General features: G+C 34.1%; 4 protein-coding genes and 2 pseudogenes across 7 annotated transcripts in view; 3 read left to right on the top strand and 3 right to left on the bottom strand.

Annotated features, from left to right (window-relative positions):
- The window catches only part of LOC136409538 (uncharacterized), a 33,819-nt gene extending 16,709 nt beyond the window's left edge, over window positions 1-17,110 (top strand). The window contains exons 1-6 of one of the 3 annotated variants that reach the window (XM_066391118.1): window positions 12,624-13,009; window positions 14,085-14,268; window positions 15,094-15,248; window positions 15,307-15,609; window positions 15,662-15,832; window positions 15,891-17,110. In XM_066391118.1, coding sequence (XP_066247215.1) covers window positions 12,972-13,009; window positions 14,085-14,268; window positions 15,094-15,248; window positions 15,307-15,609; window positions 15,662-15,832; window positions 15,891-16,164 — 1,125 coding nt within the window. In that variant the 5' untranslated portion in view covers window positions 12,624-12,971 and the 3' untranslated portion in view covers window positions 16,165-17,110. Of the gene's footprint in view, window positions 1-12,623; window positions 13,010-14,084; window positions 14,269-15,093; window positions 15,249-15,306; window positions 15,610-15,661; window positions 15,833-15,890 lie in introns of those variants that run through there. The other 2 variants (XM_066391131.1, XM_066391123.1) reach the window with 2 other exon arrangements.
- Window positions 6,532-6,632, top strand: LOC136415337 (U6 spliceosomal RNA; annotated as a pseudogene).
- On the bottom strand, window positions 6,623-6,722 carry LOC136415359 (U6 spliceosomal RNA; annotated as a pseudogene).
- MBD-like (methyl-CpG-binding domain protein 2) lies at window positions 10,602-11,893 on the bottom strand. Its single transcript, XM_066394139.1, has 3 exons — window positions 11,432-11,893; window positions 10,857-11,063; window positions 10,602-10,803 (listed from the first exon to the last, which is right to left on the bottom strand). The coding sequence occupies exons 1-3, from the start codon at window positions 11,673-11,675 to the stop codon at window positions 10,640-10,642; spliced, it is 615 nt and encodes a 204-aa protein (XP_066250236.1). The 5' UTR covers window positions 11,676-11,893; the 3' UTR covers window positions 10,602-10,639.
- A 1,663-nt stretch (window positions 17,111-18,773) lies between the features above and the next one.
- On the top strand, window positions 18,774-21,319 carry LOC136409505 (RNA-binding protein RO60-like). 2 transcript variants are annotated; one of them, XM_066391068.1, is made up of 7 exons: window positions 18,774-18,859; window positions 19,098-19,622; window positions 19,674-19,873; window positions 19,930-20,129; window positions 20,183-20,529; window positions 20,578-20,806; window positions 20,857-21,319. In XM_066391068.1, exons 2-7 carry the CDS (start codon window positions 19,100-19,102, stop codon window positions 20,990-20,992), a joined length of 1,635 nt encoding a protein of 544 aa, XP_066247165.1. In that variant the 5' UTR covers window positions 18,774-18,859; window positions 19,098-19,099; the 3' UTR covers window positions 20,993-21,319. The 2 variants fall into 2 exon arrangements, with proteins under 2 accessions (XP_066247165.1, XP_066247156.1); XM_066391059.1 differs by lacking the exon at window positions 18,774-18,859 and having other exon boundaries at window positions 18,898-19,622.
- Window positions 21,320-23,487: 2,168 nt separating this feature from the next.
- mRpL35 (mitochondrial ribosomal protein L35) lies at window positions 23,488-24,203 on the bottom strand. Its single transcript, XM_066406991.1, has 2 exons — window positions 23,853-24,203; window positions 23,488-23,802 (listed from the first exon to the last, which is right to left on the bottom strand). The coding sequence occupies exons 1-2, from the start codon at window positions 24,110-24,112 to the stop codon at window positions 23,532-23,534; spliced, it is 531 nt and encodes a 176-aa protein (XP_066263088.1). The 5' UTR covers window positions 24,113-24,203; the 3' UTR covers window positions 23,488-23,531.
- Between the last annotated feature and the right edge of the window lie 30 nt (window positions 24,204-24,233).

Here is a 24,233-nt window from a genome sequence, read left to right as displayed (position 1 = left end):
AATTTTTCTTATTTTTTAGAGTATTATCCGAATCTGTAATAAAAAAATGGGGGTTGCCATTTAAAATAAAAAAGTTAATTACCACATCGCTCACACGGGGAGTGGAGGGTAACTTTAGCATCAATACATTTCCCACTCAGAGTGATTAAAGTTTGATACTGTGGTGCGTTTAGTATAGATCAGGTGTTGTACACCTGATCCTGTGTGTCATCAGGTTGTACTTCAGTACAAGTTACTTGTCATTTTGTTTTAACTGTCGACGGGTGGTTTATCTCTATGTATAACGTAACCCTGGGTCTTATCACCATAGTGGAGTACACCACCATTAGTGTTTATTTATATTATTTTTGTTAGAATAGTGGTATGGTATCAATTATGGTTTTTTAAACGTTCATGTAAAAATAAAAATCTTTTATAATTACTCGAAATTAAATATTCAAATTGATTATATTCTTAAATATAAATTCAATGTCCAAATCCATTGGACAATACTAAACGTTTCTTTATAGGATATCTAGTATTCGAGATATTTCGGTATTCCAGGTTAAATATTGCAAACCTGTTTATGTATACTCAAAAACCAGAAGCGTATCAGCCAAAAGATTTTCATATTATGTACGTGATATATTCCTCCATTTTAGACTCAAATCACGCTCGACTCGTTTTATCACTGATTACGTTTTATATTTCAAAACCTTTGGGAATCGAGTTAATCAATGATATTTAATAATCTTTATATCGTTCAAGCAAAACCGTTTCATAAAAACGCATTTAATATGCACAAAAATGAAACTGTATTGTGACTGTACTAACTACTTTTTACCAGTTAAGCAAAATAAATGTTTGTTGATGGATGATCTAAATTTATTGAAATATCTAAGGGTTGTTACCCTTCCTGACTGTATAATTTCCACCATAATTTGCCAAAAACCACAGTCTTTGGCTTCACTTCATCCAAATCCCCACCTGGCACAAACACCTTGAGTGTTTACGGCTTCCGATGTCAAATTTGAATTTTGCCGCCGCTAATAATTCAGCAGGGGTAATGGAGTTAGTGTCACAAGCAGATTAATCTTTCCACCCCGTCGTATTTAGGCGCTTCGTGAAGGGTCGTTTATTATGAATGCTACCTCACCTAGGAGACATTTTATTGGTTTTCTTTCCGTTTTCATTAGAAAAGTTTTTCTACATCTTCAGAGGACAAAATTTGTCCCATAAATATTTGAGTAGTGGGAAAGTTATTGCTACCTTAATACAACAACCTTCAAGAATTTAGTTGCAGTCCACGTCAGGGAAGTGAGAAAGATAACGTACAACCCCCTGATGCATACTCTAAATGTTTCATGTTGCAAGCAAATGAAACCTCAAAGGTTATTCTTTATTTAATGTGGCATGGTCATGGCATGCTCAATTTTGAGGAGATACATTGCCTGCTACTTTCTGTCTGTCCCTAAATTATTCCAGAAACTAGTACTAATACAGTCTAAATTTCAAATGATAACGAGAACAATTACTCGCATTACTCATCTTAGTTTCCAGCGTATTTGCAAACACTAACTTGGACACAATGATTGATTTCTCTATCGAGTTGAAAACCATAATTTCAACACCGGATCGTGAGAGAAAACTGGTTGTAGGGATGATTGAAGTTAATGGGCTTTAAAACGGTCCTCAAAGTGCTCGACAAAAACACTTAATTAAAGTTCCGATTTGTTGGATTAGGTACCGGAACTAAGGAAGTTCACATAATAAAGTTGGAAATTGCTGTTTTGGAACAAGGGACATTCAATTCCTAATATCGATTTTGAAAATTTGTTAAATCGGGTTTGCGAGATTATATTGAGAGGCAACATTGGGCTGCAATTTGTGGATAACATCAATTTCTGGAATTATTCGAATCGACTAGAGCTATAATATACCTATAACAACATTTATAAACCGAATTAAGCTACCTTTTTTAGTTTTCCACACGTTGAATAGCTGCAGTACCTATTTCGCCGTATGGTGTTCAAATATATAAATCAAGAAATCATTTTCCTGGTTTTCAAATAAGGAATCCAGATTCCAGAGCAAAATCGATATAAAGCCAAAACCTCTAGATTTAAAACAGTATTTCAAAGTTTTCGGAATTTCCAGATAAAATTCCAAGAGAACGTGGGAGGGAGGGGGCCTTACTTTTTACCATGCTTTATTTATTTATTTACTTATAAGAGCTTGTTACGTTTCTATGATATCTTTTGTGTGAGATTGTAGTTTTGTGGTTGTAGCTTTTGTCACAAGAAATTAGTACTATGTACTTAGAAACCAGAGGTCTACCATTAATATCTATACCGATTTATCGTTTTAGATACCATATTCCTGAATCTTGACAATATTGTGAACAAATTAATCTTGAATCTTGACAATCTGGCAAAGATGACCTTTTTGGGACTCAAATCACGCTCGATTCACCTTTTGCTGATTACTTTTTACATTGCAAAAACTCTGGGAATGGAGTTAATCAATAATATTGAATAATTTCTATGTTCAATTGGCTATTCAAGCGAAACCCTTTCATGCACCATCCAATTGTCAGTGAAACAAATTTAATATGCACAAGAATGAAAATCTATTGTGACTGTACTAATTATAGCACTTTTCAACAGATAAACAAAATAAATATGTGTGTTAAATAAAGAGAAGTAGTTAAATAATTAGGCTTTCGTCCAAAGTAAATGAAGCGGAACGGTTATTAGTTTGCTGAAAACAGCTCTCAAAACCGGTAGTTAAACTCGATTGCAAACATCAAACAGATACCGGGTGTCACACATATTTTAAAAGTAATTATTATTGTATGTACAAAGGTGGAAAGTGGTTTAATAAAGCAATATTACTGATGGGATATCACACGTGTTTGACTTATTCGGTCTGAAAAATCGCGAACTCCGTTACTTTCTCGAGTTTTGCAAGCCACAATGACCATAATGAGTGGGTCAAAAGCTGCTTAGCAGAGGCTGTAAAAGATAGGAAAAGGATCACAGACTGGGGGAAAAATAAAAAATAAAGAGAATTACATTTTTTTCGCCAGTGTCGAGGAACGCGGTAACATGACAAAGTCTTAACTCCTCATATTGTTGAGACTTTTCGCCAATTTTCACTAAAGAACATCAAAAAACCAAGACTCTTGAGTCTTTCAAGCTCTACAATGAGTACACACCAAAAAGAATGGAAAAGAGGATGATACAGCCAAGAAAAAATAAAGGCAAATAAAGTCTTTCGCCAAATTGTTGAGATTTTATGCAACTCAAAGCAGAAACTTCATTATTCCTGGCATAAACAAAATCGCCAAAGTTCGAACTTAACATTTTGCAGCAACTTCTAAACGAGGCTACAGGGAGGCTGGGAATTATTATGTTAGTTTGGTTATAGTCCGATTTGCTAAACTCGCGGGGATTTGAATATTAGAGAAGACCATTTAACGAAAGGCTTTGTTAAGGCCAGGTACAATGGGTATGATAATCAAGTAGTATGGAGTAACACAAGTTGCTTCGCGTTCCAAATTCGTTTAATTGCACAAAACACTGGAAAGTTTTCACATTCAAGGGCTTTTGTGAGGAATTTACACATGATATAATATGAGCTTTAAAGCTGCGTATAGTAGAGACATAAGCATTTGGACTTTCAAATGAGCTTTTAACTTTCCAGACGTATTACACAACCTTCTAAGGGGAATTTCTGAACTTTAACATCTCATTCTGAGGATGTTTAAGCATAATTGTTTTTAGTAAAATAGAAAACAAAGCATTAGTAAATAAGACTCCATTAACTTTCACGGAGAAACTAAAAACAACAATCGAATTAGCATGCAAATTATGTTTAAACAAATAACGAACTTATTTGCGCCTGCACGAGACAAGGCTCGCAGCCATTGTCGTGAGAAATTGGAATAAATTAATTATAAAAGTAATGTTTAAAATTAATTTACGGTACGAAGAAATAGGCTTTTGTTATTGCAATGACAACGGTGGAATGTAGGTGACCCCACAATTCAACAAAAAGATTTAAAAAAAGAAATAAAACAATACTCATAATACAATAATTATTTTTTCAATTAGCATTACTTAATGTCAAGGTTCTGTTATATTACAAGTAGAGTAATAAACCCAGCAAACACATATTTGTTGTTCTGTGATATTTTGCCATGGGTTGATTAATGGCCGATTCATTGACGTTCGAATGTGAGCAGTAAAAAATTATTAAACTGAATGAGCTTTTAATTACCGGGCTAATAAATTGGATAACTGTTGTTTCGGTTAGGTGTACCATTCCGACATACAAAGCGGATTCATTTTACGATAGGAAACTCGGTTTTGGACATTTTAAGTTCGTTGTAATTTTTCCATTAGAGAACAGAAAAATTTAAAAAGCACTTTTTTAATATTTCGCTCCGGAATTCTTGACATCATCAGAGTCTTAAGAGTCATTTCGAGTTACTTCAGGTTAGTACAAAATTGGTTCCTTGAATTTGGTCATCATTAGAGACTTCAGTGTACCGCATTTCAGATACTCATAGGTGAGGAATTCAAGTAAAAGTAACGAAAGCAGGTTAAATTCAAAATCTAATTTTTTTATCCCTGCTAAAAGACGCTAGGTAAGGCCCTGTAAAGCAAGTATGTGGTACAATAGACTGACGTTTTTCTACAAAACACATTTGTATAAAGGGAAATCAAAGACATGCAAATAGGGATTGGAAGTGCCTATTAAATCACAGTAATAGGATATAACTTACGCCTTTCTTTAACTTGAAGTAACGATATCCCAAGAACTTGTGGATCAATTGAACTTAGATAATTATATTCACGACCCGGCATTTCGATTATATTGATATACTATTCGTTTTGGTTACAAAACTTCACTTTATGCACCTGCAAAACCTATTTTTCGTTATTTACATCAACAAGACCCATTTTTCCACTGTTTATTTTCTATATTAACCACCTGAAAAGATAATAAAAATTACACAACAGCTGCACTAAAAACAAGAGTTTTACATGTCTAGAGCACTTTAGCGTTGGTTTTTAGACCTCATTAAAAATACATATTCAACAACGCAAGTAAACTCTTAAAGAGTTAAGGCACTCCATTTAATTAAAAGCTATTTCGAGAAGTTTTAAGCAGGGTCCATAAGGGCAAATTGGACATGAATTCTTTATTAACTTTAGATTACTTTACAGGAAAAGTGGCTGGCAGGAGTTTAATTAAGAAATTAATCCTGATGGAATTAAATTATGTAATAAAAAAATAGAACAATCAGTATATGGGGCAACAAAGGGCCAATACATCAGTTCATTTCCGGGACTAAAAACGACATATCCGGTTTGCAGGAGTCATAAAGGTAATCGCAGCAGTAAAAGTGGCCGACTTACGTAAACGCGTATAACACTGCAGGGCCAATTAGCATTCTGATTCTGACTGATCGTGACTGATTTCCGAACTAAATTACGTAAATAAACCATTGTGCTCAATATGCAAATAATTTCGTTTAAATATAGGAAGTGTGTGAATAGCTCATGAAAGAGTGTGGAATAGCAATTACTTGCATCAAAGGAAAAGAGAGAAATCATTTTTCAAAATACAGACAATAATATTATATCAATAATGATCGTTTCTCTCTTGACTTTTTCATTGCGCAAACTTGCATGGAAGAATTTACCTGTGAAAGGGAAATTTGAGTATAGTGACATAAAAGTAGATTGTTTTTATTAAAGTGCACTAAAAGAGAAATTATGTTACTGAGGCGGATGCGCCAAGATTGCTGCTGAATGATAACGAAATAAATTGACGAATTTCATCCATATCATGAGTATTCATGAGCAGCAAATTCCACTTTGAGGAATGAGCATTCATTATCGACCACATAATACTGTGCATCCCTAAATTATCGCCCTTCTTTGTTAACTTTTTAACAAATTATTTTTTGAAAATTCAGAAGCAGCATTAAATAGGACAAAAAATACTATCTTTTGACATTTTTTTCTTTTTAATGTTACTTACATCACCGGTAGCACAAAATGGCCGATTTTCTAAAATTGAAAGATGTGTCAAGCGACACTTCTAATTAAAGGTTTTTTAAAACTATTTTCAATGGTGTATTGCAATTCAAAATCTACCGATTAGTTTTTGAGAAAAACAGGCATAAATTTGGTAAAAAGTGCAATTCGAACTCAGTTAAATAGTACGCAAAAAATGAAAAAGCTTGTTTATTGATAAAAAATTCGTTTATTCTGTCCTGAGAAAGAGTCTTTGATTATTTGTGTCCACAGTACATAACGGACATTTTTAGTTTTAGAGATTTTTGAAAAATTCAAAAACAGGGCTCTTTCTTATTAAATTTAGAAACTACCTAGATGAGGAAAAATTTAATTTTCTCAAAAAGTTTTCCACAAAATATGTATAATGTCTTACAGGACCGTGGAGTGAAAAGGGGTGCTGGGTGAGGTAAATAAAACGTGATTTAGGTGTATATTTGCTTTGATTAGGTTGGATTAGATGGTACTCGCTTCGATGGTACATATACTAAAATTGGAAGAATACAGAAAAGATTAGCACGGCCCTTGCACAAGAATTACCACAGACAGTATTACCACTTAACTTAACCTTCACGATTTTGCGTGTCATCCTTGCGCAGGGGCCATGCTAATCTTCTCTATATCGTTCCAATTTTCCAAAACCACGTTTTAGTTACCCTACCTACCTTACCTTACCCCACTCAGTACCCCTTTTTACTCCACGGTCCTGTAAGATACTTTATTTCGTAGAAATTTTTTTGAGAAAATTAAATTTTTCCTCATCTAGATAGTTTCTAAATTTAATAAAAAAAAGCCCTGTTTTTGAATTTTTCAAAAATTTCTAAAACTAAAGTATCCGTTATGTACCGTGAACCCAATTATTTTTATTTTCTTTTAACAAAGATTTGTTTGCGAGCACAAAATGGAAAACAAACGAATTTCCTATCAACAAACATGTTTTTTCATTGTTTACATACTGTTAAACTGAGTTTGTATTGCATTTTTTACCAAACTTATACCTGTTTTTCTCAAAAACTAATCGATAGATTTTGAATCGCAATACATCATTGAGTGTAGATTTGCAAGACTTAATTTGAGATGCCGACTCATGTTTCCATTTTAAAAAATCGGCTATTTTACGCTGCCGGTAATGTGACCATCATTTAAAAAAATAACCAAATGTCAAAAGGTATTAAAGGGTGACCGACGGGTCCTGACAGTTTTGAAACGAGCCGTACAATTATTTTTTACAAAAAATTTAATTGTAATTCATAAAATGGTTTATTATTACATGCCATTTGATCACGTGTGAAAAATTATGTCGGGTAGGTGGTTTCCCTCCTCCTGAATACAGGTTTCCAATCTTCGCATGAAATCAGCCATTACCCAAGCCATCATTTCAGCGTTGATTTTAGCGACTTCCTTGATGGCCTCCTTTAGTTCTGGCAATGTACGGGGTCAATGAGAGTAAACACGTGTTTTCAAATACCACAACAAATAAAAGTCATATGGGCTTAAATCTGGTGATCTCGGGGTCCATGGAATGTCACCAAAACACGAAATCAACTTTTCTGGGACTATACTTTGAACCAAGTGCATAGACACACGAGCAGTGTGTGGGGTGGCACCATCCTATTGGTAAAAAACATTTTCCAAATCCAATTGTCGTCTGCGGAGTTCGAGACGTAAGAAAATGGTTATCATATGGCAATAATATGTATATGGCCGATTTCGAACGAGAATTGGAAACCTGTATTCAGGCAGAGGAATACCACCTACTCGACATAATTTTTCAAATATGATCAAATGGCATGTAATAATAAACCATTTTATGAATTGTAATCAAATTTCTGTAAAAAATAACTGTGTACGACTATCAGGTTCCCGTCGGTCACCCTTTATTTTTTGTCCCACTGAATGCTGTTTTTGAATTAAAAAAAAAGATGTTAAAAAGTTAACAAGGGAGACAATTTAAAATCGCACAACATATGTATGTGAAGCAACACTTATTCCACCAGGAAAGTTTTGTTGTTGACTCTTTTAAGGTATCAGAGAATCCAATTATGCGCCAGCAGAAATCCCGTTTAAAAATTAAAATTTAGAACAGATTGCCTAAAACAGATTATTTATAAAGCTCCAAATTATTGAGTCAACTAAAGATGAAAAAACTATTTTAGAATATTCTTCGGTGCGAGACTTAGGATTTGGCGGGAAATCTGGAATTCTCAAAAAAGATAGAAATTGTTGCTTGAGCCTAATTAGTTTTAACTAACTTCAAAGAATAATCTATTCAAAAGATCCATGTGTTTTCTATTGTCGTTAATAAGACGATGCGAAAAGATAGATAGATAGATACTTGAAATTGGAGAATATATGTTCCATTTGTCTTTTAAAAATTAATGAAAAACTTTTAGTATTCAACAGAATTGCACTTAAAGTATCCCCATATATCGTGTTAAAGAATCGCAAGAACTCATGTAATTTAACACCTTGTGACTGGAAGACAATATATAAGCAGGAACAGAAATGGAACAAGGAAAACGGGAAAATAATGCATTTGGGTTCTTATGCTACTGAGACATTTCTTAGTAACGTAAAAATGAGACTGCTCCTTGCAGGAATCAAAATAGCTCCGTATAACATAGAAAAGGAGCTTAAATATCGTTTCACATTTCATTGGCAGTACTTAAGCAATATCAAATTTATTAGCAAGTTTCAAATTACATGAAGTAAATCCATGATTATTCTTTAAGAATTTATATGCCCAAACAAAACCAGGAAACCATTGCTGCTTTCTCCACTTAAACTTAGCAATATCCTGTGGGTACAGACTAATTCCAATGATGACAAGAAAAATAATCAGAGTTGACGCAATAAGACTTGAATTGAAATACGTACCTTAGATCAAGATAAAAACGCGAAGAAAAAACTTTAATTGGACATGTCGAAATGCATTAAGCGATCCTGCTGGCACCAAGGCATGACATCTAAAGATAAATTGCACTGCAATTTCTGGGAAAAATCTCTTTTAAACTAGAAATCTTCTCCCATCTGAGAAAAAGCTCATGTTGGCTTTAAAGCTCATTGAATAGAGAAAACAAGCAATTAATTGATTAATAACAATACTATAAATTCCCACATTGAATGAGCATTTTTATGATCGAAATATTATTAAGTTCTGTAAAGGCTGAACAATCTCATTTTCCCTTTGCATTTTGCATGATTTATGTAAAGCGCAAAAAAGCTCAGCGGGAGATTCGCTTTGTATAATGTCCACTTGACCCCGAAAAACCTCGATGCCGCAGATTAGGTATTCAAATATTCCCAACATGCTTTAACGCTGAAAACCGAGTTGTAAAATCCTCGAAATACGCTCTTTTCGGTTTCAAAAGAGAGATTACTAACAGAGTGTTCCTGGCAGATATTGTATAATATGACACCGCTCTTAATGGGTTTTGAAAAGGAGATAAATGCCCATAAATCAGTGAACATTCTTTAGTAAGTGGCCATATTTCGAAGTTTCCAGAGAAATTGCTTTTATGGATATCCTGGATATAAAATCTATGAGGTCCGGATTTCCATTGCAAGAAGTCTACGATGAGACATACATAAATCTGAGTGAGGGACTGTTCGAGGACTGTTTTTGACACAAATTAGCAGGTGGTCACATTACCTCTTGCATCCTGCATAGACAGAAAAATTTGATTTAACTCAATGTAGTTAATTACTCAGAGTGTCAAATCAAATATTGAAGCCCTTTTCAGTTATATTTTCGAATTCATCTATTTTTGAGTTATATTCTTTGCTTCTAGAATCTTGTAGAGAATTTAGATGGGGAAACGGCACCAGTCATTGAAAACCGCATCAAACCTCCTAAAAGCCACGTAATAACCATTATTTATTTATGTTCTGTGAACTGTGTAATAGCTGGCCGTTTGGAAACCGTATTTTGCAGAGATCACGTCGTAAGGTCTTGCACTATTTTTATTCGAGTGAAAGTAAATCTATTCTGTAACGAAACGATTTCCTACGGCACATTACGGCATCTCGTTCTTACCCATTAAACCATATTATTGTTTCTGCATTTGGATATCATTTACCAACAAAAAATTGCGTCTTTACGCCCATTTGAATGTGTTTCATTAGTCAAAGACCACACACGCTCAACTGACCGAAATATTGCGGTGTATAATATAAACAATCAATCTTTATGAACTATCCCGAAAATTTCTCTAATTTTCAAAGTTTTCTCTTGTACCCGAAATGTAATTATTTCGTGGCAAAAGTTCATCGCTTCAGGAATATTTTCCGGCCGTAACATGAGCGGCTGTATCCGTTTGCTGCGCGATGAAAATAGAATTTATAGCTCGTTCATCCGTGAAAAAGTTAACGAGCATGTTAGGTCAGGTTTGCAGTGTCCATCGGGTCAATTTAGAGGGCCTGAATTATTAACTAACTGTAAACATTTTCATAGCGCTGATAAAGAACATGTTGGTGAATAGGGCGCGTGTATGTTTTGTATATATTTATACTGAACACAAGTGAAAATCCATGTACTTAAAAACATTCTTTAATAAATTAAAATCTTATATCTAATCCTTTAAGGCGTCCTGCAGCTTTTTGCGCACAACAGCAACCCTATCCTCCTGTCTTTTGATGTCCTCTTCAGAAACGTTTACTGCCTGCACCAAAGGCTGTTTGGGATCGAGGAAAACCCCAGGATTTTTTTCCAGTGACGATTTGGATCCTGTTTGTCCTGTTCACAAAGCACAGCAAATCTAGCACTGCAACTGACAATAAAGCACCTACCCGTAACAGAACTTGAGGATACATGCAGGGCAGTAGCCACACTTTGAATTATAGTCTCTTCAGTGACATTAGGCCCTACAGGTTTCAGTCCTTTAGGAAGTTGCATGGCTTCAAATTCCACACCATCAATGTCACAAGCCCGCAATCCTTCCAGGCGTTTTTCCCAGAAGAGTTGTTTTGGTTTCTCTTGATTACCATTCTTATAGTCTATGTTTTTGTATGAAATAAATCAGGGTATTTTACTACATAATAGCACTTGCTTCCACAGATATTATGTAACAATTTAAAGATACTTAATACATGCGACACTTCAATGGCTTTCGAGAAACATGAGGAGGTCTCTGCAATGCCAGCTGTGAGGTACATGTCAGATTATGTGGCAATACAATGACCCAAAGAGGGGAAATAAAAAATAAAACTCAAGTATAACATTGCAACAAAAGCGGGATAAAGGTTCAGTAAGAAGGCATTGGCTTTTAAGTCTAGGAGATATAACTTACAAAAATGCTATTCTAGAACTAATTGAAGACTAAATAGAGCAGTCCTCATTTCTATCTAGGAAAGTACTTACATACCTGCTTTAACTTTGCTCTCCTGCGTCTTGAAAACTGTAACGGGCTGCTTAAAAATTGAAGCCGTTTGTCGTATGGGGGGCACCAAAGAGGCGTCGTTCCTCATATTTCTGTTATAATACAAATCGGCTTTGCCGACCTGCAAACCGGTCTTGCGTAGCGCCTCTTCTTTGTGGAATCGTTTCGCCGGTGGGGCGCACTCATATTTCGTCTTTTCAATGGTAATTCCCAAAGGAATTGCACTCATTTTCAAGAAAACACTACTTGTCAGGTTGAATTAGTTTCAAACAAATAGATTTTATAATTTAGAGAAGTGAGGTTATGTTAAATGTCGAATTATTTATCCGTGCGTTGAAGAGAATTCGATATAATCTAGCGCCGAACGTGATAGAGTGAGACACAGAGTGAGTCTATCGATCGTTGCCGCCGAGAGCTGCTGCCACCTGCAACTCTGCTGAAACTGAATCCATTGCCTACGTTTACATCGCACTAACATTACGATTTAAAAAGTGTGCCCGTTTATTTAGGCTGACTTTAAACTGCCCAAAATACGCTAATAATAAAAATATTATTTAGAAATTAAGAAAGTTGAATTAATATCAATATTAATCTTAAACCCATATCATAGATAACTTTCTCTATTATCCAATAACACTAGAACCCACTCCTAAAATTTTTTAACTAATGATAAATGAGCGTTCAAATCAATTAATAATGAATGCTTCCTGCAGTAACCTTCATGCCCCATTAATTATTTATCAATCCCTTAAATGAATATGACCGAAATCCTTCAATATAGACAAGACCAGCGCGGCACGAGAATTATGTAAGCTGCACAAAAAAATACAGGAAAATACAGAAAACAAAAGCTGGCAATAATAAAAAAAACCTTGAACGAGATAAATGAGAATTTCGGGTGCGCCAATTGATATTATAGCAACGCGGATCATTCGAATCCTGTTGTATGCAAAAGTGAATGTTTTGAACTTTACGATATTTGTTTGAAGCTAAAAATGTATGATTGAAGGTTCGAGTCCTAGAATTGGGTACTCATTTTGTAACTGCATCATAAAAATTTGATTATATAAGGTCCAGAGAATATACGCTCCATAAAATTTTTGATTAATATATTGATTAGTTACATGATTCATCAGCAGATGTATGCAAATAAACTTCAGTCTCTCGTTGTCCGAAGTCGAGTTCGCGGGCAGTGCACTAGCCTTTCTATAAGCTGCGACCTTGCATTATTACTGCAAGGCCGTTCTTCGAGAGATTTATCCATCTCGACTTAAGCAACACCACACAGCGTCGTTTACTCTATTATGTTTATAAATTTATAGCCTAGACAACTTTGAATTTTGCATAGCACCAAGCATTGGATACCTATTCGATCGAAGTGTCTTACCTATTGGCCAGACTTAGTACCGGTTGATATTTCGCTCGGGCGACACCGCCGCAAATTCCTCCACAAATACCAATATGTTTTTTTTATTTCTGTAGTTCATCACAATTAATAAAAAAAGTTTTGGTTCCCGCCGAGGGCATGGTGTTCTTGAGAACCGTCTTTGAGATTGATTGTGGGTATGTTTTTCTTCAAAACTAGCTTTCCTGAAGGGGCTTTATCCGAAATTTCGAAAGCGTTAATTATAGGATCAATTTAAGGACAAGTTTAGTGTCGCGTCTGGAAGACAAATTACCAACGTAATGCGGACTTTATTTGTCTTTAGCGCCTCCTAATCTAGCAACGTTTCAGAAAAAACAGTGTCGCAAACCATCGTTTTTGCCTCGTCCTTAATCCCGCTTTGTTCTGAATCTGACAGACCCTCGTCAAGTCCAATTTTTATCTGAAACCATCCTTTAATAACCCTTTATAATTTACTTTTTGATACATATCTAAAGTGTGAAGATCTAGGATGGCCTGAAAAGACCATGAAATAATTTCAAATAAAATCGCAATCTAATCGCAATCTTAATACCGCAATCTAATAGTTTCCTTTTCAATAATCTTTATGCCCAGAATAATCTAACGATTTTAACTGTCAAAAATAGTATTAAACGGTATTAAGCAGGCTAACTGTTTTTAATACTGCAAAAAAACTGAAACCATATAAATTTCCTTCACCACATTAACAAGAAAAATGTTCAAATGAACTTATATATAATGGTTATTGATGGTGCTATCTATGAGTCGTCCATTGTAACGCAAAAAATAGACAAAATAGAATTTTCCATGGCATTTGCCATTTCGTTCAGGACTAGAAAAACCAAATAACAATTTTTTTATGTTACTTTATAATTAACAATTTAAATATTTCATAATCTACCAACCTAATTCCCCATTTACTGCTGCTGATATTCACCAGCTACGCAATATAAATATTTTTTACGCCACAGTAGTAGGTACCCACTAGAATAATTAAGCGTTTAATAGTCTAATAAAAACCCCGTTTCCGTGTAAAATTATGTACGGTACCCATTTTTTCACTCCTTATTGATTATAACAGCAACAAAATCGGTTTAAATTAGCGTACATTAACCTTAAAAGCACTTAAATCTGTGGGTTTTGGTCTGATCTAAACCTTGTTCTAAATTTATTGATCTTGTCCTCGACGAGATTTATAGTTGTAATTATTCTTATTATTCGTTTCTTTTTCAGATCAGGAAGTTTAGGTGCAACGCCGAAACCGTTCCTGCAACCCAGCCACAATCCCTCTGATGAGCAAATGAGTAGCGATGCCGAAACGTTGGAAGATGCCCGGAAATTGATTAGAGACCTGAGAGCTAAAACCAGGCAACAGGCCCAGCAAATCATGGCATGGAGAAGAGCTTACAAAATGCAGGTACATAAAGAAACACTTTTTTTCATCAGAGAACAGGCAATTTCACTTATTTCTCATGTGTTTATATATTCTCTGTAACTGATAAACAAATGTATGGAGCAAATTTTAAAATAGATAAAAGTGTGTCAGAAAGTGTTGCGTAAAATGTTGTGCAAATCTGATTGTTTCCTGTTAAAACTAATTCTCGTTACCTACCGCATATTAATCGTTTTTCTATATTACTTAATTCTGCACTTAACTTTTTAATTGCTTGTTGCAGTTTTAGTTTACCTTGTCAAGTTCATTTATATAACAAATTAATAATTAATCCCCGATTCCCACTATGCTTTAATGGGGTCAAACAGAATTTTTAAAATGCAAATTTAAGTCGCCTTAATTATAACTATTTCCTTCAATATTGGATAATTGCAGGTAATGTGGGTTTAATTATTATAAGTATAACGGAAACTCAAAAGTACTTCGCACCAATCAATTTATAATACTAATATAATGTTTGATAATAGTACCAAGAACTATAACGGTACCACGTTCCCTTTTCATTTTTCTCACGCCTTCTTTATTTACCTACATTCGGTTTATGATCACGTTTTCGCAGTAATGAAATGCTTCAGATAGGAGTTGTTAGGAAACTATGAGTTTGGAACTTTCTCACCAAGATCTTAGATCATGTATTGCAATATTGATGTATCTCAAGTGAAGTATTGCGTATGTTATTGCAATAGTAGTGCAAAATTCCTTCACCATTATATCCAGAATTCCATTTGAAATCTCGACCTTGGCATTTACTTTTTATTTTTATTTTTTTATTTTTCATTTTTTTTCTAGGAACTGTTTATCACAAGACTTCAACGCGAAAAATGTGATCAACTGAAAGCAATAAGCTCAAAACTACTCCTCTTCGAATCGAGACTCATCCGCAAACAGAAGGACATTGCTGTGATGTTGAACGTTAGGGAAACTTTAATTTTTAAGCAACAACGGTAACAAATTTGACTTTCCCTTCTATAATCTCTAACACTTACTTACTTATGGCCTTAGACTGATAGAAACCCTCACTAGCAGACTCGCAGATAACGGCCTGGAAATCCCCCAAAACGAAATTACCGACATAGATTATATCTTCCCCGATTTGGAGTCCCTAAACGACTCAGATAGTGCTGTGGTGATGGAGGACCCGGATTATGATAATGCCTATCACATACCCAAGTTTAGGACCCTAAGCTCGGATGGGGTCACTGTCATGAGGTCCATATCAGATGCTATGGACCCCAATTTAAAGTACACCAGCAGGAGGAGTAATGGTTTCTTGAGAAGGCCGGAAATCCTGGAAACTGTATATAGGTAACCAGAATCTCTTATTCTTAAATAAGTTTTAATAAAATGAACAACGCAGCGTTGAGGAGGATGCTGATAATGAAAATCAAAAAGAGGAAAAAAGCGATTTGAGCAAAAGAAGAGAGTCCTTTGCCATGAGAGGGAAATCGAACTGCAATGTAGACTCACATGAAGAGGGCAGAAAGAAATCGATGGAAGAGACTTGCTTATCTGTAGGAGGCAATAGGAGGTACCTATCATGCTTTAACACATTTTCAACAATGACATCAATGAACTTTAATTTTCAGATCCCTTGATGATGCAGAACAGAATGAACCAGACATCGACACGTACAAAGAAGAAGGTCCAAAACCAGCCAATACCAATCAAGTCAAAACCTACAACCGAGTCATGTCCAACCACAGAAGTGTTACCAAACCCAAGGACGTGAAGTATAAAAGGATTAATAAGGCAAAGTCAAAGAGTCTAGAGGAACTGAGAGGGAGGCTCAAGAACTGGGTAGAACAGGGTAGCAAGTTGCCTTCAGGCATTCCATTGGAGCATAGTCAGAGTTATGCCTAAATTTAAAAGGTTTAATAACTATAAGCATTTTTACGTCTGTGGGTTTTTCAGATAAAAGCTACAGATGAGTTATTTTGAAGAGGCAAAATAAGGTTTGTCCTCTATATTGTACAAAAATAAGGTTGTATTTTAATTCTTGTATTTATAATGTGTTACATCCGCATTTGCCAATATAATATATGTGTCAGTTTTCTTTACCTATCTGAAGAAATTAGCAATTTAATCAACCTAATAAGGAAACTCATAACGAGGGATTTGTTGCCAATTAATACCTGTACGTATATGAGGTAAATAAGAGACAATCATAATGTATGAGTCAAGGCTTTAATATTATTATTAAAAGTGTATTAAATTAATTGAAGACAAGGATTTGTAAATATGTGAGATTCAACTTGAAGCAGCATATTCTAAATAGTGATTTAATTGTTATGAGAAACGCAAGTTTCTGATGACTGGACGGATAATATTCATTTCAATATAGATACTTACATAAGAAGTAACTATAATAATAAGTATATTTGTGCGAAAATATATCAAATAAACAAAATTCAGTTTTGACTATTTTACCTATTTCTAAAATCAAACTTTTACTTGTATTTGTCCTGTAGAATGTGAAAAAATAATATAAGATCTACTTTACTGAAAGTTCTTATCCATGGCCTATATAAACTAATAGTTTTCTATATTAATATATTTTTGTACTTCGATAATGTTCCTTTTTAGTTTAGCCTTTATATTTAGCTAAGTCGAGCGCTCTTTATAAGCTGCGTGTGTGTTATTTAAGCTAGTTTTATCAAGCTTATTGTGCGCACTAAACAAGCGAAACTAATAAATTGAATAACCAAAGCTTGCAAAATTGTCTCCTATTTGAAGAGACGTAAAATACAGTGTTTTGTGTAAATAGCGAATCATTTGTGCAAAATAAAATATTATCTCCGAATAACAAGTGTATTTGTAAGACCCAAATGAATTTACTCTACTCGAAGTAAATAGTTATTTACGAAAGAAGCAAAGATAGTACCGCATAACGCACGAGTGTGAAATGTTACACACGAGTCACCGAAGAGGTTGGCAATCGTGTGAAGTCGATGGAAGATTGCCATGTATTATTGCCCGTATGAGGCGATTTTGTCGCCAGAGATGCGTCATGCACTGACGCTCTCGCCTCATCTCAGACGTGAGGGCTCACAGTGACGTTACATCTTGCGATTTTACAACCATGGATATGAGAACAAAGACCTCAGATAAATGTGATACAAAGATCATTTTATTAAATTTTTAGAAGTGCGACATTTATCGCGTAGCAAAATTACGGCACTGTTGGAAAATATGGTAATTATTTATATGTAGGTTATATGTAGCAAAAAAGTAAATTACTAAAAATGTAAAATTTACGACGGCTCCAACCAAGATAATTATCTTTTGAGTCTGAAAGTGATTTTTAGTCTCTTAAAACTCGAAAAATTGAACAGAGGTATGCAATTTTGACTAACCGGGAAATTGCAACGCATCGTTTCGCATTTGTTTTTTACGACAGTGTCAGCTTTTGAAAGAATTGCATTCGGGATTGACAAGCACAGTTGCCTAGTTGCAGAAAGAAGTCAATTTTTACTGAAATATTTCTTAAATAGGAATTGACAAATTGGTAATTCTTAAAACTTACTGGATGTGAATATGCTACAATCGTCTTAGATTTTCAGTGACCATACAAAATACTAAAATTATTAATTTTTCAGGGATTATTTCTAATTCTGGAGGATTTTTTAATTTCTGAACAGTTGAAAGTTTCTTCTCATTGATAAGAATTCTAAGGTCCTGTAAATGACTCCTTAGAAATGCATTTTGGAGATTTTTAAGTTAAAAAACGTGCCTGTGGCATCAGTTTAAGTGTAAATAAAGGATGCTTTAGCTACCATGGATTTGCTCCAACTTTCAAGTCTGCTTAGTGTTCTGAGATATTTAAGGCTTCATTTGAAAATTCTACTACGTTTTTTTTTGAGATTAGAATCCCAAATCCTTCTTCTTAACGGTTAAAGTTGTTTGACATTTTGATTTCAAAACATCGGGCTATTTAGTAGTCCAGAGGGATTTTTTCTAGCTTCAAAACCTTTGTATGAACCTCAACAAATCAATTTTTATTAAAAATATTTACGATTTTGTGTGGTTCCCGCTTCTGAGAGGCTCATTGTTCAGTTCTTCTTTTTTATGCTCCTATTTTAGTTTTCAATAATGATGACTCCCAAAATTTGTCATCATTTGGTTATTCGTTAATTGTAAAACTGGAATTTAGGGGGTCACTGTGGTTGGGCCCTTGAGGGCCATTTTCGCCGTCTACCTCTCCGTAATCCGTTATCTCCTTAATAATGCCACTACGAAGACGATGATTTGCCTTAAACTCCGATCGAGGAAGCCGTGTTGGAACTTTAGCAAGTTCCGGTTGCGACAAATTGTAGGGTCCCATATTGACGTTTTCAATTCGGATCAGATTGAAGTAAATTATAATCGAGTGTGTTGTTGTCTTACTTTATCATCATCAAATAGCAAAAGATAGTAATAGATCTGATTATCTTATAATTTCCCAAGTATTTCCTGTTATTTATTTGGTTTTAATTTGAGGTTGGTGTATCTGTCAGTGTCTGCATCTCGTTTAGTTTTTGAGGCTTAATAAACTTGGAAATCACCTCAATTTGAGCAGGTATTTCACAAAACTTATTTAGTTTTTAATTTCCCTAAATATTAACTCAGTTAAAGGAAATTTTACATAATTTTTTAATCCTACATTTCACTCGTAGTCACCCAACTTTTAAAATAAAAAAAACTTAGGGAAATACTACTTTTTTCTAAAATTAGAGCTCCTTGGGGTTGTCAAGGGAACCCCTTTTAGGCCCATAAGTACTAGACAATTTAAAGTTTAATGAAGATTTATGTTACAGCCATGACATCATCCCTTAGTTTCGAAGATAAACTAAAAAGAATGATTTACTTAAACCACATTGACCCTCACTTTTACATTGGAGATCCTGACAAATACCAACTTGACATGAGCCTCTCAAGACACGACACCATGTGTCAAATTATAGAATCTGATTTAAGAGAATTCTTCTTTGTGCTTGATATTGCAAACAAAGACGTAAACTTACCCAGAAGATCTATAATCTTTTTCATTCTGGGAAAGCTCATTGGCACACCAGAGCTGAAGCCAGAACAAAATCAGAAAATTTCTGCTAAAATTACTGAACTAATTCAAAGCAGTGAAGACCTGTTCAACTTTGTAAAGTATTATACCAAATGGAAACCTGCAAGCAAAATTCCTTCTTCAGTGCAGAAAATAATTAGGCGATTTTATACTAATAAAACTCCAAATGAATTAGCAAATTGTGTAGCTGAAGTTCAAGGAATGTACAAGTGGTCCCATAAGGATTTGATTAAATTGGCACATTTTAAATCTGACTCTCCATGTAAGTATGAATTTCCTGTGATTTATTAAAAGTCTAGTAATGTTGCTTTAGTAAAAAACACTGTAATCAACTACATATTAACTGGAAAAAGCAGTGATAAAGCTTCTGAAGAGGAGCTGAAAGTGCTGGATAAAATTAAAAGTTCTGATGAGTTAAGAAAGACTAAAGAATCTGTTGATGCAGTTCCAATTCTGACCACTCATAAATTTTCCATTCACCAAGTACCATCAAGTTTACAACAAAATTTTGATGTAAGTTCTTGTACTGTTTTGGATCATTTAGAATTATTATATCCAAATAACGACAGGTGTGGAGTGCAGCAATACAGAACATGTCAATAAGTCAAATTCTTCCGTATCTACTAAAACTATACAAACACAGTTTCTTGAAATCAGGATCAACAATTTCCAACTATTTGTTGGATCTTTTCACCAATCCAATGCAAATAAATAATGTATATCCTATGGAGGTGTTCATTTATATGAAACGATTTGAGAAGGGTGGCAAGTGAGTGCTATTCCTTGACGTTTCTTTACAGGGCAAAAGATAATGTCTTTTAGGCCTATGGATGTGAAATTAATACAGTATTTGCAAGAGGAAAAAAAACTGTCTGAAGCAGATCTTAAAAAAGCCCAAAGTAGGCCAGAAATTAAATGTCCTCATATTGTAAATGCTTTGAATAAAGGCTTTGATTTGGCCTGTAGTAACTTTGTCCCAACCAATAAAAGGTATATGGTGACAATTGATGTGACTGCAGAGGCCAAGAGAGCTCATTGTATTGGCAGCAAATTTCTTTCTCTACAAGAAGCAGCAGTGGCATTTGCAATTTTCTTGTTGAGGGTTGAAAAAGACGTGATTATTGCCACTTTCAAAGATGATAAAATCGATCTTCTGAGCGCGGGCAAAAGTGAGTTTTTTTCTTGTTTTGAGGTAATAAATATGGAAACAATTTCAGAGGTGTCTTTCATGGATTTGCTGAAAAAGGTAACTGAACAGAAGAGCGCCTATTCCTGGTTATATTCTCCAGTGGAATGGGCTTCAAGTGAAAAGAAGCATGTAGATGTTTTTGTTAATTTTATTCACAACAGCTACGCAAATAAAATTCCCAAAGAAAAAAATCTGACCAAGGCCAAGTATGAGCCTATTGTAAAGTATAGATCAAAAGTGAATCTCCCCAATTCAAAGTAAGCCTTTAACTTCTAGGAAAAATGGTTTTTAATAAAATATATTTTAGGATTTTAAACTTTGCTCCGGCTGAACGAAACATAACTCTCTATGGGGAAACTCCAAGCAATGTCTTGGACATCCTAGGTTTTGACACCATGGCATGCAGAGTTGCAGAATGCTTTTTCCGGGGAGCTTTCTCTTAAACTGAAACAAACATTCGAACTAATCAAATTCCTCTGCTTTAACCCGTTTTTACCTACAACAGTCCAAACACACAATTTCAATATTGGAAAACTGAAGAAAATAGGTTAAAGGATAAGTAAATATTTAATTTTTTTATTATTAGACAGTGGAATTTGATGAGTTTGGAGCTACTGAAACTGAGATATATTCTCCATCCACAAAGAACGTGTTCAAAATATTATGTAGATGAAGCTGTCGTCGACTATTTAATAGGCAAATCGAATTTCTTACTTATTTGGGCAAAGGTAGAATAGCATTTTTTTATTTGAACATATCTCCATCTTATTCTTTATTAAAAAAAATAAAAATATCCCCTTTAGGTGCCATGTCTAAAAATGCGTTTTTTCCTTGGCTTCTGTATCTCTATTAGTTGTTTAGTGATAGTTCATAATCGTAATCGTTGTCATAAATTTAAAAAATTGGTGTTGCAAGCGAACCAAGAAATATTTTTCTGCTTATTAACCAACATTTAGACGTTAATTAGCTTTCCTTTTGATTGCAATACCGACAAAAAAAGTAACTTTAGGTACTTATATTTAATTGTGCCTTCACTAGCATAATTCTAAAATCGACTTCAGCCTCTCCTCATCACCCTCATTACATTATTTCTCACATAACTGCATCAAAATAATATTTATGGCTGTGTTTTAATTAAAGTTTCCACAAAAACGTTGCTGTAAACGTTACCATGCTAGACGACGATTCATTAGGGCCTTTATAAGCTTTTTGGTGATTTATTTGCTGTTTAATCGAATTATATTTAAGTATTAATATGCTGTAACGTTGTAACACTAATCATATTACGTGGTGGTCCATTGCAGAGATTAATAACAAACTTCGAATTCTATATATTTATATAAAAAAAAGTCTTTTTTGATAATAAGTGCACGAGTTTGAGCACACGACTTAGGCTACAAATGTTTCTCTGTGATAATTTTTAAATCATGAAGGCTTCAGTAAACTTATAGATAAATATCGAATAAAAACCTTTGCAATGGACAATTCAAAAAATGCAATACAATTTTGTGTTGATAGGGATTATTCATGTATTAGTTTGTTTATAAGGTATATTCTTCAGTAGGTGAACGTAATATTTATAAATTATAGAGCCTACTAACATGATTAAGTAGCGACTTAAGTTATTTTCGGCTTCAGAGTGGCTTATACAGGGTGTTTCCTAAACAGGCTCAGCTTTATGAGGACATTCATTGGGGTGAAATCTAAAAAAGTTCTATAGACATGTGTCCGCAATCGTTTTATTTCCGAAATATAGGGTGTCGAAGTCTAAAAAAATATTATTTTGCATTATTTTTTAAAAAGTTCTTAGGCCATTTTATTTAAAATTCTTGTCGTTTAATAACAATTGTAGTATATCTTTTAGACATACCAAAGTTCATCCAGAAATTTTAAGGGCATGTTCACAGAACAAATTTAGACGAGAACAGTAACGCTCGGCACATCTATGCAGTTTTCACAATTATTTTGATTAGAACAACTGAAAACACAACTTTTCTGTCCTTTGATGTTTTTTCGTGTCTCGGTTCGTTTTCAAGATTTAAATTAAGTTTTAAACTCTTCCACAGTTTAGAATCAATTTAAAAGACAAATTAAGAGATTGAAATAATTTAATTTATTTTTATTAAAATCTACAAAAATTGTTAGATTTTTATTAAATAGAGAAACGCCCTGTATAATTTATATCTAAGCAAAAAAAGAGAATTTTGTATTTTTTTATTGATTATTTATTTCATATCAATCAAGTTCTGATTATTATCTGAGATGAGCAATTATGGTTTAAATTTTTATTTATGTTTTTGGCTTTATTAATGTATTTCAAAAAGGTGCTTTAAAAATAATAATTTTTGAAAATAAAATGAAAAAGAGAAGACTCAGTTTCTTTGAATTCTGCTATTAGTGTAGGAAAATGTGTATTGATTGATTTATTGATGGAAGGAGCAATTAGAAGATACAAAAACTGCTTTGCCCGGTATAGGCTTCGCGAATGGGCGCGTCACGCATTGAAGCTTTTTTATATTTATAATTTAGTACACATAAAATAGGGCATGCCTCTACGCCTACCTAAAGTGACAAGTCTGTAAGTACAATACTTTTCGAACTGAATATGCCATCAGTTTTACCATTACATGTTAGCATCTGCTTGCAAAGCTCCTTTAATACACACACTTGCTTTAATAGATGAAATTGCAAATAGCACAATACCTAAATTTAAACTGAATGAGCCATCAGTTCTATCTACATGTGTTCAGTTACACCTCACAGCCTCCATAGCTCCTCATTCATTTGCACAAGATCTATTGCAGCAAAAAAGATTTCACATTCCATAGATAATGTTTCGTCAAAAAGGAAATAACTTTAATATTTAAAATTATAGAATAATTCATTTGGCTATTTTAAAAACCAAATTATCGAAGTGGTGCTACAATAAACAGCCTAGTAATGGGAAAATTAATTTTTATTTTACATAATTAATTCTATAATTTATAAATTTTCAGAAGGAAAATAAGGCCTGGGCTTCAAACGAGTGTTCCAAAACTCTTCTCTTGTATGATATGGTTCATACGGATCATTTACATAATATTTAGGCTTCCTCCAGAAATTCGTCACCATTTTATCCAGCAGACGACTCTGAGTGACATTACAAAACACATGTTGCCTATGCCTTCTTTTTCGATTTGGACTTTTCCTCCACATTCTTTTGTGGCAACCAGCCAGCCTTCTAATCCATCCACCCCAATGCAACCTGTAAAACCTGCAGCCAAGGATAATAGAACAACACTAACACAATTTGATTTTAAATACCTATGGACAACAGCTTTTACCGTTTTTCGTTTCCCAGTTCTCATTGAAAACTTTGTCAATTCTCTGGAAGTGTTTATTGCAGGATTTGCTATAGAGGTGTTGAGAAAGGGGACGGTTATGGCATTTTGTTGGAGACATGAGAAGTTTCTTGTAATATTTGGAGACAGGAGAGTTCTGGACAAACGATTAGTCGCCAAACTTGGCCTATTTAATGGCAAGTGCTGGAAGGTTTTTGTGAATGAAATTAGCGAACGAAGCATTTTAATTAAACCGTTTTTTAAGTTTTTATTATGTAGTTTTTAGGAAATTTAGTAGATTTTTTTAAAACTTCTTTTTTATTATAATTTTAGGTTATATTATGACGCATGAATTCAGCAATGA

The sequence above is a fragment of the Euwallacea similis genome, chromosome 1, assembly GCF_039881205.1.
Source record: "Euwallacea similis isolate ESF13 chromosome 1, ESF131.1, whole genome shotgun sequence".
Lineage (NCBI taxonomy): Eukaryota > Metazoa > Arthropoda > Insecta > Coleoptera > Curculionidae > Euwallacea > Euwallacea similis.
Note: the sequence above shows the minus strand (reverse complement) of the source record. Positions and strands in the feature narration are given on the sequence as shown.

What these genes read in the sequence shown, in the direction of transcription:
- MBD-like (XM_066394139.1), bottom strand. Translation starts at nt 11,675, where the DNA reads ATGAGTGCAATTCCTTTGGGAATTACCATTGAAAAGACGAAATATGAG. An exon ending in GGAGAGCAAAGTTAAAGCAG is followed by an intron (nt 11,064 to 11,431) that starts GTATGTAAGTAC and finishes ACAAAAACATAG; the next exon opens with ACTATAAGAATGGTAATCAA. An exon ending in ATCCTCAAGTTCTGTTACGG is followed by an intron (nt 10,804 to 10,856) that starts GTAGGTGCTTTA and finishes CTTTGTGAACAG; the next exon opens with GACAAACAGGATCCAAATCG.
- LOC136409505 (XM_066391059.1), top strand. Translation starts at nt 19,079, where the DNA reads ATGAAGATTTATGTTACAGCCATGACATCATCCCTTAGTTTCGAAGAT. An exon ending in TTTTAAATCTGACTCTCCAT is followed by an intron (nt 19,623 to 19,673) that starts GTAAGTATGAAT and finishes ATGTTGCTTTAG; the next exon opens with TAAAAAACACTGTAATCAAC. An exon ending in CGATTTGAGAAGGGTGGCAA is followed by an intron (nt 20,130 to 20,182) that starts GTGAGTGCTATT and finishes AATGTCTTTTAG; the next exon opens with GCCTATGGATGTGAAATTAA.
- mRpL35 (XM_066406991.1), bottom strand. Translation starts at nt 24,112, where the DNA reads ATGCTTCGTTCGCTAATTTCATTCACAAAAACCTTCCAGCACTTGCCA. An exon ending in GTAAAAGCTGTTGTCCATAG is followed by an intron (nt 23,803 to 23,852) that starts GTATTTAAAATC and finishes CCTTGGCTGCAG; the next exon opens with GTTTTACAGGTTGCATTGGG.